Here is a 15293-nt window from a genome sequence, read left to right as displayed (position 1 = left end):
AATTATCAAAAAAAGACTAATTCAGCACACAATATAAATCGATTTATTACAGATTTAAATCATCAAAAAATAATTTTACAATATTTGTACAAAAAAACAGATTTAAATCATCAAAATATTATTTTACAATATTTGTAAGTACAACAAAGTAAACAATTTGATAAGGTTGTCCATAATTTAACAGTGACAATGGACAAAAAAATTCATTAAAAAGTATAAAATAAAATTTATTAAACAATAAACAAATTACAAAAAAAAAAACACTTATAAGCAGTTATAATTTAATATTATACTGTTATTATTAATACTGTTAACAATTTCGTTATAATAGTAAGCCACTTTTTATAAGTAATCTACACAGGGTCTAAGTGACACCGTACTGAATACTGACGGGGATAATTCAGACCATGATTCTGAGTTAATATCAAGTGGAGTTTTCCATCACAAAATTCATGACTTTTAGTTTTTTAAATATTTTCGATTTTATTTTTTTGCGATAGAAAATTCCACTTAATATTGACTCAGATTAATGAGCTAAATCATGGTATATGAAGACCAGGTATGCTCAATCCTATGACAAGCCGCCATTGCTAGCCCATTGATGGCGTAAGTGTTACCATTCAATTGGTATCTCCAACAATCCAAGGACGTAAATTTTATTATTGAAAATTAAGTGAATTACTGACTAATGTATTTAATTACTAATATTTGTCACTTACATTAAAAAAATCATTAAAACTGTACATAAATCTTTTCATAAAAGTACATAATTTCCTTGCAAATTAAATTAAAAACATTGGACGTGGGTAATTTATTTTTTACGAAATGGCAATGCAGGGCGGGATGACGTCAGCTGGGCTAACCTTGAAATGGTAGCTGTCAGTTTTGAGCATACCAGCGGGACTCTTACTCGCCGCGACAGAGATCGTCTGTCTCTTTCTGTGCAGTATTGTGAGAGAGTGACGGGTGACGTATGTCGAGGCGAGAAATCGCGCGCTTACAGTACTAAGCCCGCTGGTTTTCTTAAACCATCAGCTGAAAGATCCCTCAAAGTTTTTGTTACAATGTCACTATAAACCTGTAGATCAATGAATAGCTATCACTAAACGATATGCGATTTCACACTTCACTTCTAAATAACATTTTATAAAAGCTTACAACATTTGAACGCAGTTCCGTGCGACACATCTAATATAAAATACACGAGAGGACAGCCCATCGCTCTAATAGAGAGCGTAGAAAATCGACTGGTTAGACATCATGGTTACCAGAAATACCCACCAATTTGATATACACTTCTTTAGCGAGTTAATGTTTATTGACTCTTTAGTCACATAAACTCTTTATTTTTCACTTTCCTTCCACCGACTGTAATTGGAATACCATTGTATTTAATTTTATAAATTATGTAATACAAACTGGATTTACAAAAAGAAAGGAAAACATGAAACAGTAGGACTAGGGCCCTGCGCTGGGAGGTTTTCTGGCCACGTCTTTCCCTCAGCGTTACAGATTCCGATGTAGTAGTAGTTTTACAGCTAGTTACATAATATGTAATTTAGTTTTTGACGTTCGAAAAGCGCTAACTTTGTAAGCCAATTTTGAAAAATATTTTTTTCAAAATCAACCAAGACAGAATCACTCTGGCTGGCAGCTCTGGATCTACAGGGGAGTAACTGGCTTGGGCACTCCTGCCCTGAGAATTAGACCTCTTAGCGGCCACATAAAACTCATATATTTAATGCAGCGTTGCCAGACGTCCAGATTTTGGCGGGACATCCCGATTTTTAAATCAAAATTTAATGACCCGCACGGGACAGACTCAGCCCCGCTTTTCGGGAATAACTCGAACCGTGCGTGCAACGTACTGAGAAAGCGCGGGCGGATGGCACAGGCAAGTGTGGACTGGAAATTTTGATTTTGATTCCAGTTTTTTTTTATTCACAAGACGAATAAGACTCAACTATTTAACTGATTAAAAATATCATATTTTTATTAAAATACATTTTTTATGCATATTTTTGCTATCTATTGTCACGTAAACGTAATTTGAACTCAAATTAAAAGATAAATATTTAAAAACGTATTTGTATACGTTTTTTTACTACGAGCTTTCGACGAAAGAATCCCGCTTTTTTCACTCAAAAAGTTCCAAAATCCACATATGGCAAAAAAAAATCTGGCAACGCTGATTTAATGGGTGGCTATAAACGATATATATAAAACTCATCGAGGACCCGCACCACCTAAATATATTGCTAGGGCCGTCGCGTCACTGCGCTTTACGCGTCGAAGTATGGCGATTGACTGTCCTCTCGCATAAACAGTTCGATCGTGACAAAAGTGTTAATTCCACACATTTAAAGCAATTGACTAGATTAGTAGATAAGTAAGCGTATGTAAAGAATAAATATTAAGTGTCTCAATGAAGCTAATTCCTGTAGACACCGTCTAATTTTATTTTAAGTTATACCTGTCATTTTTTTATCCGCCGAAAAGGAAAGGGACGAGTAATCGACCGGCATAAAATGTTTAGATTACACGTCAATTTTAGGCAGAGATTAAAAAGCCCCTCCCAAAATTTTATATTGGCCAATAACCTGACAGAATTAAGTTGACAGCACATGTTAAACAGGTTCAATAGCAGTAGGATGCCTATTTTATTTGCCCGGGTTATTGATTCATTTACTATTCATGTTAAAATTAACAGTTGACAATCATCCGTCCCTTTCCTTTTCGGCGAATAAGAAAATGACGGGTATAACTTAAAATAAAATTAGGGGATGTGTACAGGAATCGGGGTCAATGTTTCTGTTAGATATTGTCACTGGCTTAACCCAACTATGTTAAATAAATAATTATTAATGTCAACACCTATTTTATATTTTTTTACTATGGCAACATTGTGTGACATTTCCTCTTCTTTTTCATTTCATTAAGTTTGCTGTAACCTCGGTTGCAATGGGGCTTTCCAGGCTACATTCCGTAGAAACAATATAGATGGCGATGTACAGATTTTTCTTCGTTTAACCTTCTAATTTCATGGATAACAGACTTAGGCATTTTTCATCTTTGTTTTTGGATATAAATGACGACCTTTTTTATTACAACAAAGTACATTTTCTACTTCCGACCATTATTGTTCTGATTAAAATAAATAGAAGCAATATACGTAACAACAAAATTTTATAAATTTCAACAGCACACAACAACAACACAAAAGAAACATAATTAAAAAAGAAAAAATAATAATAATATTTTATTTTATATATTATATATTTTATTAATATTATTATTATATTAATATTATTATATTTATCATTTCAATATCTCGGGACAATGGAGTCCCGGAATTTTGGAAGGCGTGCGTGGGGCCGATGCCAACACATAGAGGCCCCTTAAGATAGTTTAATCTAAATGTGGTGTGATTATATTATTATTATATTATATAAATATATATATTTAATACATATTATGATTTTATTTTTATTTTATACATATATTTTTTGGGGGAACGTAACCTGGAAAGTCTCATTATATTTTTTTTCCTTCCCAATATAATTTGACAAAATAAAATACCTAGTTCGTATCCTTCATCATCATTGGCCTTATACGTCTGTTTCAGACGATTTATGACGTCATTGCCTCGAAGAAATGCACTTTCTTTCATGGCTGTGCAAGCCAATCATAGAGCGGCAAACTCTACCGCAAATTCTGCATCCTTAACTTAATAAATAATAAATAAATGGGAAGGTGGGTATTTCAATCTTCACTCCATCCAATCGTCATCACCTCCAAAGTCTGGTTCCTGAAAAGAGTTTTTTACAATATACCTAAACCACGCTACAAAGGGCTGGTGTCTCTTGAAATTAAATATCATCATGTTATGACGATTTTATTATAACGATCGAATGAATCGTTGGATGTATCGTATCATTGTTTTTTTCTCTCTCTCTTTTTTATGTAATGTTTGTTTTTTTTTACATACATACATACATAAACTCACGCCCGTTATCCCTAATGGGGTGGGCAGAGCCACAAGTAATCAAAGACAACTTGCAGCCACTGTTGATACGATGTCGTAAGCTGGATATGATGAACCGTATGGTGATAAGGGATCAGCCTATCGCCCATAACATTAGTCCATCATGTTAGAGGACACAATCCCTCTGTCGGTTTTTACGACATGCCCGGGAAGACAAGCAGCTGAACGTGTTCTATGTTTTTTTTTTTTTTGTGATGTGTAATTTGGATAATGACATTGTAAATCATTTTTCATATTTCATAATTAATGTACCTAATGATTGACAATTGGGTCGTGTACTAGGTTCAAGATAAATTATGAAATTCTGATTACTAAATAAAGACACATCTAAAACTAACGAAAAACATTTTCTTTTTTCTATTAAACTTATTTATGAATTTTAATCAAGAAAAACGTAATAATAAGTCCGACATTTTGTCACGTTTTTCTATGACGCCACAGTGTGCTTTTTCATACAAATTCCATAGTAATTTCGTGTTTTGACGTTTAGTAAAAAGTAACTGATTTGACTAGTTGGAAACTAGCCTATTGATAATCTAAATTATCATTTTTATTTTATTTAACTATTTGCATGTTATAATTTAAATAACTAAAAATGACCATCTGCAAACTATAATACCATTTTTATTGCGAACAAATGATTTATGAATTATGGTGAAAGAAAAAATTCATTTGACCAGGCTGTATGGCTATGTTCCTTTGCCTGCTCCATCTCGGGGCAAATTAAACCAAAAAAAAAAAAAAAGAATTATGGTGAATCACATTCTAATGTCTTTTCTTCGACAAAACCTCGATTATTTTCAATTAATTTTATTCAAAGTAAAATTGAGACCACAGATTTTAACTGGATTGAAAGATAAAGATAATTTATTTGCTTAAACATGAGTAATATAAATACAGATGACAGTGTTCACATTCAACGTTCCTCATGTTTGCCTAAAAAAAAAGAAAAAAACATAGTTTGTCTATTGCGAGATTTTGTCAACAAAAATTACACGCGAATGTGATTTTTCAAAAAGGTGGTTAAGTGGTTTTCAATATAAGGCGATGATGTTTAAAACATACCGGTTCTGGTTCAGGTTCCGGTTCCGGTTCTGGTTCCGGTTCCAGTTCTGGTTCCGGTTCCGGTTCCGGTTCCGGTTCCAGTTCCGGTTCTGGCTCAGGTTCCGGTTCTGGTTCTGGCTCAGGCTCCGGTTCCGGTTCCAGTTCTGGTTCCGGTATCGGTTCTGGTTCTGGCTCAGCTTCCGGTTCCGGTGCCGGTTCCAACTCTGGTACCGGTTCTACATCTAGATTTGGTTCCGGTTCTGGTTCTGGTTGCGATATCAGTTCAGGAACGAGTCCGAATCCCTGAAAAATATATTCAAACAAATCTAGTTATGATACCTATCTGACCTTTGGCATTTACTTGTCAACTTATAATGAGGATAAAAACTATTTTTCCCATCAGCGGGTACCGCACGCGACAGAGATCATCTGTCTCTTTCTGTGCAGTACTGTGAGAGAGTGACGGGTGACGTATGTCGAGGCGAGAAAGAGCCGCGCGCGTACGGTGCTAAGCCCGCTGGTGTCGCTACTGTTGAGTGTTCTTCAATTTTGACAGTTCCCCATACTATTTGAGTAAACAAACATATTGTTCTGGTTATATGTTTACACTATAATAACCTTTTAAGCAGCGTTTAACTGCAAAATCATAGTATTAAATATCTATAATCTAAAAATCGGAAAGAAGAAAATTTAGAAAGATCTATTTTCAATAAAAACTGCCTTTTTACTTATGGCTGAGGAGCTCGGTGGCGCAGCGGTAAACGCGCTCGATCTGCGTTTGTTGAAGTTAAGCAACTTTCGCAAAGGCCGGTCATAGGATGGGTGACCACAAAAAAAAAATGTTTTCATCTCGAGCTCCTCCGTGCTTCGGAAGGCACGTTAAGCCGTTGGTCCCGGCTGCATTAGCAGTCGTTAATAACCATCAATCCGCACTGGGCCCGCGTGGTGGTTTAAGGCCCGATCTCCCTATCCATCCATAGGGAAGGCCCGTGCCCTAGCAGTGGGGACGTTAATGGGCTGATGATGAATTATGGCTGCTTTTCTTTTAGCAACTCATCCTTCAGACAGGATACACAGCACGTTGCTCCACATTTTATCCAGAATTTTAGGAACACTCAACAGTGCTGCCAACTAGAAATAGTTTTATTGCGACCATGTGTTCGTACAAATTGTGGTGTTATAAAAATACAGAAGTAAGTATTATAGTATCAACTACATAAATGGGTGAATCTCAAAATTTCACGTTTGGTGGCGAAATTTCATATTATTTTTTCGTGAAAAATTGGGTTCAAAAGGATCCTCGGTTCCGACATGAAAAAGGAATTTTACAATTCCCAATTTTCCCAATTTCCCCAATTTTTCACGAAAAAATTATATGACAGTCGCCACCAAACTTGACACATTTTGATATTCACCCATTTGAGCTTCTAAGTAGATTTTATTCTAGAAACGACGAATTATACTACGATAGATATACTAACATAAATTGTCTTCAGTATTTGTATTTTATGTCTTCCAGTCTTGTTAAAATATATATTTTTTTTATATTTTATTATTTTTTCGTTATTTTCATCACGTTATATACATATTACAATTTTTTTATTTATTTTCACGGTAGGTGAGTCCTGTAAAAAATGGTGTACTTTATTTAGGTTAAAGTTTCCATACAAAAATCGCATTCTTACCAAGTGTGAACGAGACAGACCGTGCGTTCTCTCTTCCTCATTACCGGCTTACGGCCATTTAAGACTAAAGTAAGACCCAGAGGGGGTGAGGTAGGCGCCCGATACGAATTGGTGCGGGGGGGGGGGGGAGTTATTGTTCTATACGTAAACTAAGGCCAACCAGACGAGATAAAAAACGTAAACAATACGTTAGTATTATTCTTTGATTATCACGTTACGCCGCTGGCCACAGGCTTCTTTATTTAGATTAAAGTTTCTTTAAGATTTAGATTAAAGAAAAATAATGACCTTTTACTTTTTAAATGACATTACTAGGCACCCAACATCATGTTAGCATGCCTTGCAACCAGTTTTAGGGTAAGTACATCTTTGTTATTTTCTTCTACAATGATCTTCCGGTATAAGATTCTTATTAGATAGAATTTTAGTCAAAATTCAAAAATATTTATTTTACAAAATTGGCTTACAAAGTTAGCGCTTTTTGAACGTCAAAAATTAAATTACATAATGGTGCTAATTCCTGTAAATACCATCTAATTTTATTTTAAGTTATATCTGTCATTTTCTTATCCGCCGAAAAAGAAAGGGACGGGTAATCGACAAGCATAAAATTTATGGAACACACGTCAATTTTAAGCACAAATCTAAACTAACCGTCTAAAAATTTTACGTCAGTCAATAACCCGACACATTAATTTACTCATTCTTCCTAAAATTAAGAGCTGTGAATCATCCGTCCCTTTCCTTTTCGACGGATATGAAAATGACGGATATAACTTAAAATAAAATTAGGCGGTGTCTGCAGGAATCGGGGCCATTATGTAACTAGCTGTAAAACTACCACATCGGAATCTGTAACGCTGAGGGAAAGACGTGGCCAGAAAACCTCCCAGCACAGGGCCCTAGTCCTACTGTTTCATGTTTTCCTTTTTTTTAAGTCTCCGTTCATACCCGATGCGTGGTTTTGCTCCTGTATGTTGGCGGCGCCTGTTGGCCTTTGCACAGCGACAGCGAATCACCGCACGCGCGGAATGTGCAAGCCGCCAACCGCAGGAAAACATAAATGCGTTCAAAATAATTTACGACACATACTAAAAATAAATTTCTAACAATCTTCCAGCAAAACCCTTCGTGGTTTACTTACTGGTTCGGTTTGGACTAATCATCATCATCTCCGAAGTCTCCGTAGTCGATTTCTGGGTCGTCGTCTATAATTCCGGGCGGTTCGTAATCAGGCTAAAATAAACATTGCAGGCTGATCACCCTGTCCGAAATCAAGATAAAAGGAGAGAAAAAACAACGTGAGAGTGTAGAAAAACGCGACAAAACGTCGCACTTATTATTACATTTTTCTTTATAAAAATACATACGATCATCTTAGACTGGCTTCTATTTCTAGATTAGCATTTTATAATTTACCTTCGACCCAGTCAAATACCCAATTTCAAAATGTATCCTTGACCTAAGAAACTACTCAATTCTCCGATAGGAAATTCCACTTATTACTTCAGAATCATGGTCTGAATCATCCACCTCAATATTCGTTACCACTAAAACTATTTGTACCTGTACGTGAATTCAGCTCATTATTCTGAGTTAATATCAAGTGGAATTTTCCATCGCAAAAGTAGTTGAAAATAATTTAAAAGACACTAAAAAAATCATGAATTTTGGACGGTAAATTCTACTTGATATCAACTCAGAATCATGGTCTGAATCATCCCCCTCAGTATTCGTTACGATGTCACTAACACCCTGTATATCACTCTATCACCCTGTATAATTAAAACGGGTACAAACGGGTAAAATAAGAACAATAGGCGGCTTTATTGCTCCACAGCAATTTCTGCCAGGCATACCTCGCTAGATGGAGATTGCGGTGGGGAAGATTCAGGTGGAGATTGTGGCGGAGAAGGGTCAGGTGGAGATTGTGGTGGAGAAGGTACCTCGTTAGGTGGAGATTGCGGTGGAGGTGGAGGTGCAGATTGAGGAGGTTCAGGAGATCCACCTGAAGGAGGTACACTCTGAAAAAATTATGACTTTTTTAATTATCCCTGGCAGAGGTGTAAATTATTAGATCATAGAATAAGGAATAATAGTACGCATAGAACGGCAACTCTCCGCTCCCCACCAGCGGCTGAGCTAGGTTTACCTCACCCCCTCGGTCTTACTTTAGTCTTCAATCGTATGTCGTCAGACGTCCCACACACAGGTGCGCGTGTACGATAACGTCAATGTGTAGTGTCTGTGTTAAACGAGGTTTCTTGTAAGCGCTGGTTGAGGAAACGTCGACCACGCCGGCGTGGTCGGTATCGGGGTCCTGAAGTGTTTCTTGTCGCGAGCTGATAGGCCGCCTCTAGGTGTGCCTGATTTTACTCCAGTAAAAGATCAAAGGTCAAGGAAAATAAGGTCAGATCCGGAAGCCCCGGGTTCGAATCCCGGTGAAGACATATCACAAAAATCACTTTGTGATCCCTAGTTTGGTTAGGACATTACAGGCTGATCACGTGGTCGCGTGCTTACGGTGCTACGCCCGTAGCTAGTTATATAGTTAGTTAGTTAGTTAAGGTGCCCGAACTAACTTACCTCACCCGGAGGCGCACCTGAAGTTCCACCCTGAAAAAAGGATGATTTAATATTTTTTTTAAATTAAAATGTATAACAACCAGCAACGATATATTTAAGTGACCAAAATTTAAAATAATAATAATAAAAAAGGTAATTAAACAGAAAAAAGAAAAGAAAAGAAAAGAAAGATAAGAAAGAAAAGAAAGAAAAGAAAGAAAAGAAAGAAAAGACAGAAAAGAAAGAAAAGAAAGAAAAGTTTATTTAGGTAAAACCTACGACACACATACATTTACAACATTAAAATATACATAAACAGCCTATACAAGTCCCACTGCTGGGCACAGGCCTCCCCTCAATCAACCGGAGGGGGTATGGAGCATACTCCACCACGCTGCTCCACTGCGGGTTGGTGGAAGTGTTTGCGCTAGTAGCCCGAACCCAACAGCTTATTGTGCCTTCCGAAGCACGGAATCATCTTATTTTTTTCGGACAATCAGGTGATCTACCTGTAATGTGACCTGTAATGTGTGTGTGTATGTGTGAAAGTAAGACGATCCATGCTTCGGAAGGCACGTTAAGCCGCTGGTCCCGGTTACTACTTACTTATGTAAGTAAGTAGTCGTTACATGAGCCATGTCAGGGACCTTTGGCGGCTCAATAGTAACCCTGATACCAGGGTTGATGAAGTTGGTAATTCACCTCACAACCTACACGATAGAAGAGGTTATAAAAGGACTTACTGGTACAGACTGGTCAGTATGTCCTCCGCCTCCGCCGCCGCCGCCGCCGCCGCCTCCGCCCCCTCCGAGGCGACCGGCCAGGGCGCCTAGCGCTCCGCCCCCTAGGGCTCCCGCGGCCATCGACATTAGGTTCCTGCCCAACCCGCCGCCACGTGTGTTGGTCGCTGGGGCTATTTTAACATATCATTAAACGTTAAGCCGTTGGTCCCGGTTACTACTTACTGATGTAAGTACTGTTGACGACAGGTCGACATGGCAATCGGGGCATGAGGTGAGCCGCGGAGGCGGGGTCGCCCCGCACGCCCGCACAGTCCCCGCGGCGTCTTAGTCTTAGTGTCGCACGAGTCCGTATCGACCGCGTATATCGATTATAATCTCGCTCACATAATTTATTACTATTGTGATTTAAAAATGGCTACGGTTGCATCTTCGTCGCGTGTTCAAGCAAAAAAAACAATAATTCACTCTCAAGCTCGAGAACTAGCTAGAAAAGTGTTAGAAAATTGTGAAAATTGTGGGAATGGAAAATTAAATGGACGATTTTATTATAAAAGTCGGAGATACCAGTGACGAAGATTCTTTAAGTTTTTGTAGCGATACGTTAGATGATTCAGATGAGTAAATATTAACTTAAATGAAAACGTGGTATTATTTTATTCACATTTTGTTACATACATAATAAAAATACAAAACGTCAAGTCACTAGAGAATTGCCATGTCGACCTGTCGTCTACATTACGTAGTCGTTACATGAGCCATGTCAGGGGCCTTTCGCGGCTCAATAGTAACCCTGACACCAGGGTTGATGAGGTTGGTAATTCACCTCACAACCCACACGATAGAAGAAGAAGATTAAACTGTACAAAGTGTTAGTGACACCCTAAGGAAAACTTGCGATGAATCAGACCATGGCATCAGAAAACCAGGGGGGTTAAAATTCATCTAAGAAAGCAATATTGCAATTTGACATTTGCACATATAAAAGAAGAAGCAAGCAGAAGAGGCAAGATGATTGGACACCTAATAAGACACGACGAATTCATTAAAAACATCGTAGAAGGAAAGCTAGAAGGAAACAGAGGAAGGGGAAGACCAAGAAGAGCTTACATGGAACAGATTAAAGAAAAGGTTAACGTCGTGTCTTATAGGGAAGTCAAGGAATTGGCCTTTGATAGACTGGAATGGAAAATGCTACACCGACAAGAGCGTGGCTCTTAAATTGATGATGATGATGACATATAAAAGTAAGTGCGCAATGCAAACAAATGTCAAATAGCAATAATGCTTTCTTAGATGAATTGCTTCGATGTGGCCATTTTAACCCCCCTGGTATGCTCAAAACTGACAGCTAGCATTTCAAGGTTAGCCCAGTTGACGTCATCCGACCCTGCGTTGCCATTTCGTAAAAAATAAATTACCCACGTCCAATGTTTTTAATTTACTTTGCAAGGAAATTTTGTACTTTTAATAAAAGATTTACATACAGTTTTAACTATTTTTGTATACGTGACAAATATTAGTAATTAAATACATTAGTCAGTAATTCACTTAATTTTCAATAATAACATTCGCGTCCTTGGAATGTTGGAGATACCAATTGAATGGTAACACTTACGTCCAAAGGGCTAGCAATGGCGGCTTGTCATAGGATTGAGCTTACCTGGTCTCCTTATACCATGATTCAGACCATGATATCAAGTGGAATTTTCCGTCGCAAACATACATACATACATAAACTCACGCCTATTTCCCACCGGGGTAAGCAGAGACTATAGAATTCCATTTGCTTCGATGCTGACGCACTTCTCTTGCTTCCTCCACATTCATCAATCGCTTCATACACGCACGCCGGTTCAGAGTAGATCATATACAGGGTGTTAGTGATATCGTAACGAATACTGAGGGGGATGATTCAGACCACGATTCTGAGTTGATATCAAGTGGAATTTGCCGTCGCAAAATTCATGTTTTTTTTTTAGTTTTTTAAAATTATTTTCAATTCTATACTTTTGCGATGAAAAATTCCATTTGATATTAACTCAGAATAATCAGCTGTTTCATCCACCTCAGTATTCGTTACGATGTCACTTACACCCCGCACAAGTACATACTGTACCCATACAAGTAGGTATGGGTGTTAGTGACACCGTAACGAATACTGAGGGGGATGATTCAGACCATGATTCTGAGTTGATATCAAGTGGAATTTTCAGTCGGAAAATTCATGAAAATTTTTGTTTTCTTTTTATTATTTTCTGTTCCATACTTTTGCGACGGAAAATTCCACTTCATATCATCTCAGAATCATGGTCTCAATCATCCCTCAAAGTTTTCGTTACGACGTCACTAACACCCTGTATAGTAACCGTTTCTAAGGACATCTCCAATTTGGTCATCGTAAGTCCTTCTCGGTCTTCCTCTGCCAGCCTACCATCAACTTTCGCTTTATATACCGCTTTTGCAATTCTATTATCCTTCATCCGCCGCAAAAGCATAGAATAAGGAATAATACTTACAAAATTATGGAGTTGAAAATAATTTAAAAAAACACAAAAATTTAAAAAAAAATGTACGCGTATCTATACAATATTATACGTTGAATATCTCTCTGGTCAGCTGGAAGAAATCTCTGTTGAGAGATAAGCTTACCTGTACTATCTATATTCTTTGTATGTTCCTTGTATCTGTTTTATTGTGTACAAATAAATAAATAAATAAATAAAAATCTCTATGAACTTTCCGACAGGAAATTCCACTTGATATCAACTCAGAATCATGGTCTGAATCATCCCCCAAAGTTTTCGTTACGGTGTCACAACACCCTGTATATCACTCTAACACCCTGTATAACATACCTGCTGCGGCCTGAGGAGGCGGTGGTGGTCCATATTGAGGTGGCTGTAAAAAAATAATTAAACATTACCTTCCTGTACCTTCCAGGCGGTATTGACTACAATGCCGGACAAATGGGTAACGCTGAGGGCTCTCACCCGGTACAAAATTTAAGACAGCAGGCCTGAGAGCAGTGGCAGCCCAAGCGCGGTGTGCTAAAATCAACTAAGATTCTGAAGACATTCTTCCGCAGCAGCCCACAATTCGACTATCTCCATGACACTGTATTTCGGTATTTAAACACGAAAATCCACGCCGATATCAATTTTATATTGATTTATATGTTGCAAAACCATGATTCTGAGTTAATATCAAGTGGAATGTTCCATCGCAAAAGTATAGAAATGAAAAAAAAAATTGTGACGGAAAATTCCACTTGATATTAACTCAGAATCATGGTCTGAATCATCCCCCTCAGTATTCGATATATAACTAAATATATTTCTATGGCTGCTACTGTCTGAGAGTGCCCAGTTGGACGCGAACCACGGCTCAGGGCGTCGACAGAGAAAACATATTTGTTTTTTTTTTTTTTTTTTTTGATAGCGTTAAGCGCTGAGTGAGGGAAAAAGCTTACCGGAGGGCCGTAACCTGTAACAAAAATTACACGGAATTAAGAATAGAATACTGTATAGTTTTACGAGATAAGTCTTCAAGTTGTGGACAAAATTTCTGTCTTCTTCTATCGTGTGGGTTGTGAGGTGGAATACCAACCTCATCAGCCCTGGTGTCAGGATTATTGAGCCGCCAAAGGCCCCTGACATTGCTCATGTAACGACTACTAATTTGCATCAGTAAGTAACTGGGACCAACGGGTTAACGTGCCTTCCGAAGGACGGATCATCTTACTTTCGGACAATCAGGTGATCAGCCCGTAATGTCCTAACTAAACTGGGGATCACAAAGTGATTTTCGTGATATGTCCCCACCGGGATTTGTACCTGGGACCGAGCAGACCTTTCTCCTTTTTTATTTTTCTGGGCCATTTTTTTTACTTTAGACTTTAGAAAGACAGATCCGAAGTACAAAAGAAAAGCAAATATACGTTTCCTACAGTACTACTTTTTTCCTTGAAATTATATGCTTAACAATAAATGTGTATAGATACATACTACGTTTTAAAAATCTTATGGGAGTACTAAAGGAGAGTTGCGAATTATTCCCAACAGGAGTCCTTCTTCGCTACAATTTTGAGAAATAAAGTATATTAATTTATTTTACTTACATATACTGCCTAATACGTCCCACTGCTGGGCACAGGCCTCCCCTCAATCAACCGGAGGGGGTATGGAGCATACTCCACCACGCTGCTCCACAGCGGGTTCGTGGAGGTGTTTTTACGGCTAACAGCCTGGACCAACGGCTTAACGTGCCCTCCGAAGCACGGAATCATCTAACTTTTTCGGACAATCAGGTGATTCAAGCCTGAAAAGTCCTTACCAAACAAAGGACAGTCTCACAAAGTGATTTCGACAATGTCCCCATCGGGAATCGAACCCGGACCTCCAGATCGTGAGCCTAACGCTCTAACCACTAGACCACGGAGGCTGTTATTTATTTTTCTTATTATAGTAAATATTATACAAAGTATAATAATACCTGCGGCCGGTGGTCCGTATGCCGGGGGCTGTAAAAAAAAAATTTTTTTTTAGTCACTTTTTCTACTATATGTCATTTTTAATAAGAGCCACGCTCTTGTCGGTGTAGGTCTCCATTCTCGTCAATCAAAGGCCAATTCTTTCACTTCCTTATACGACACGACGTACGCTTTCTCTTTAATATTGGGGTTAAAATGGCCACATCGAAGCAATTCCTCTAAGAAAGCAATATTACTATTTGACGTTTGCCTTCGGGATAAACTACACTACATTTAGACTACATTTTTGTTACATTTTTTGGGCTTTATACTACATTTCTTCTGCCACATACAACACACATCCCTTTGTTTCCCAAGGCACTACTGCTTGGCACTATCAATCGAGTCATGGGAGATTTTTCTTACCCGTGACACTATAGTAGTGACTAGTGATGTTCCGAATATCCGTATCCGTATCAGTATCCGCGGATATCCGAGATAAAAGAAAAATCCGTATCCGTGTCCGTTATTTTTCACGCGGATCTTTTTCAGGTGATTAAGTAGAATTATTAAATAAAAAACTATAAAATTCCATTCAGATTGTTTTACCATAACCAAAACAAAAGTACTACCCGCACAATGCAAGTTAAAACGTGTCCTGCCTGACGTTGCGGCGAGCGAAGACGTCTACTATCGTTTCAAGGTCGCGAGGGCCGACACCAATCGAATAATATAGAATAAGA

The 15293-nt window shown here is 38.0% G+C and overlaps 1 protein-coding gene and 1 long non-coding RNA gene across 4 annotated transcripts in view; one reads left to right on the top strand and one right to left on the bottom strand.

The window, feature by feature from the left end:
• LOC126378798 (uncharacterized) overlaps nt 1-15293 on the top strand; it is a 145618-nt gene that overhangs the window by 89315 nt on the left and 41010 nt on the right. The gene's annotated exons all lie outside the window — the stretch shown is intronic.
• LOC126378784 (uncharacterized) overlaps nt 3369-15293 on the bottom strand; it is a 40463-nt gene continuing 28538 nt past the window's right edge. Inside the window, exons 7-13 of one of the 2 annotated variants that reach the window (XM_050027181.1) lie at nt 14574-14601; nt 13552-13565; nt 12938-12980; nt 10083-10252; nt 9361-9390; nt 5111-5392; nt 3369-3808 (exon numbers count right to left, since the gene is read on the bottom strand). In XM_050027181.1, coding sequence (XP_049883138.1) covers nt 3770-3808; nt 5111-5392; nt 9361-9390; nt 10083-10252; nt 12938-12980; nt 13552-13565; nt 14574-14601 — 606 coding nt within the window. In that variant the 3' untranslated portion in view covers nt 3369-3769. The remainder of the gene's footprint in view (nt 3809-5110; nt 5393-9360; nt 9391-10082; nt 10253-12937; nt 12981-13551; nt 13566-14573; nt 14602-15293) is intronic. The other variant, XM_050027182.1, reaches the window with a different exon arrangement.

The sequence above is a fragment of the Pectinophora gossypiella genome, chromosome 27 (assembly GCF_024362695.1).
Source record: "Pectinophora gossypiella chromosome 27, ilPecGoss1.1, whole genome shotgun sequence".
Lineage (NCBI taxonomy): Eukaryota > Metazoa > Arthropoda > Insecta > Lepidoptera > Gelechiidae > Pectinophora > Pectinophora gossypiella.
The sequence above is the reverse complement of the archived record's forward strand: the minus strand, read 5'-3'. Positions and strand labels throughout refer to the sequence as shown.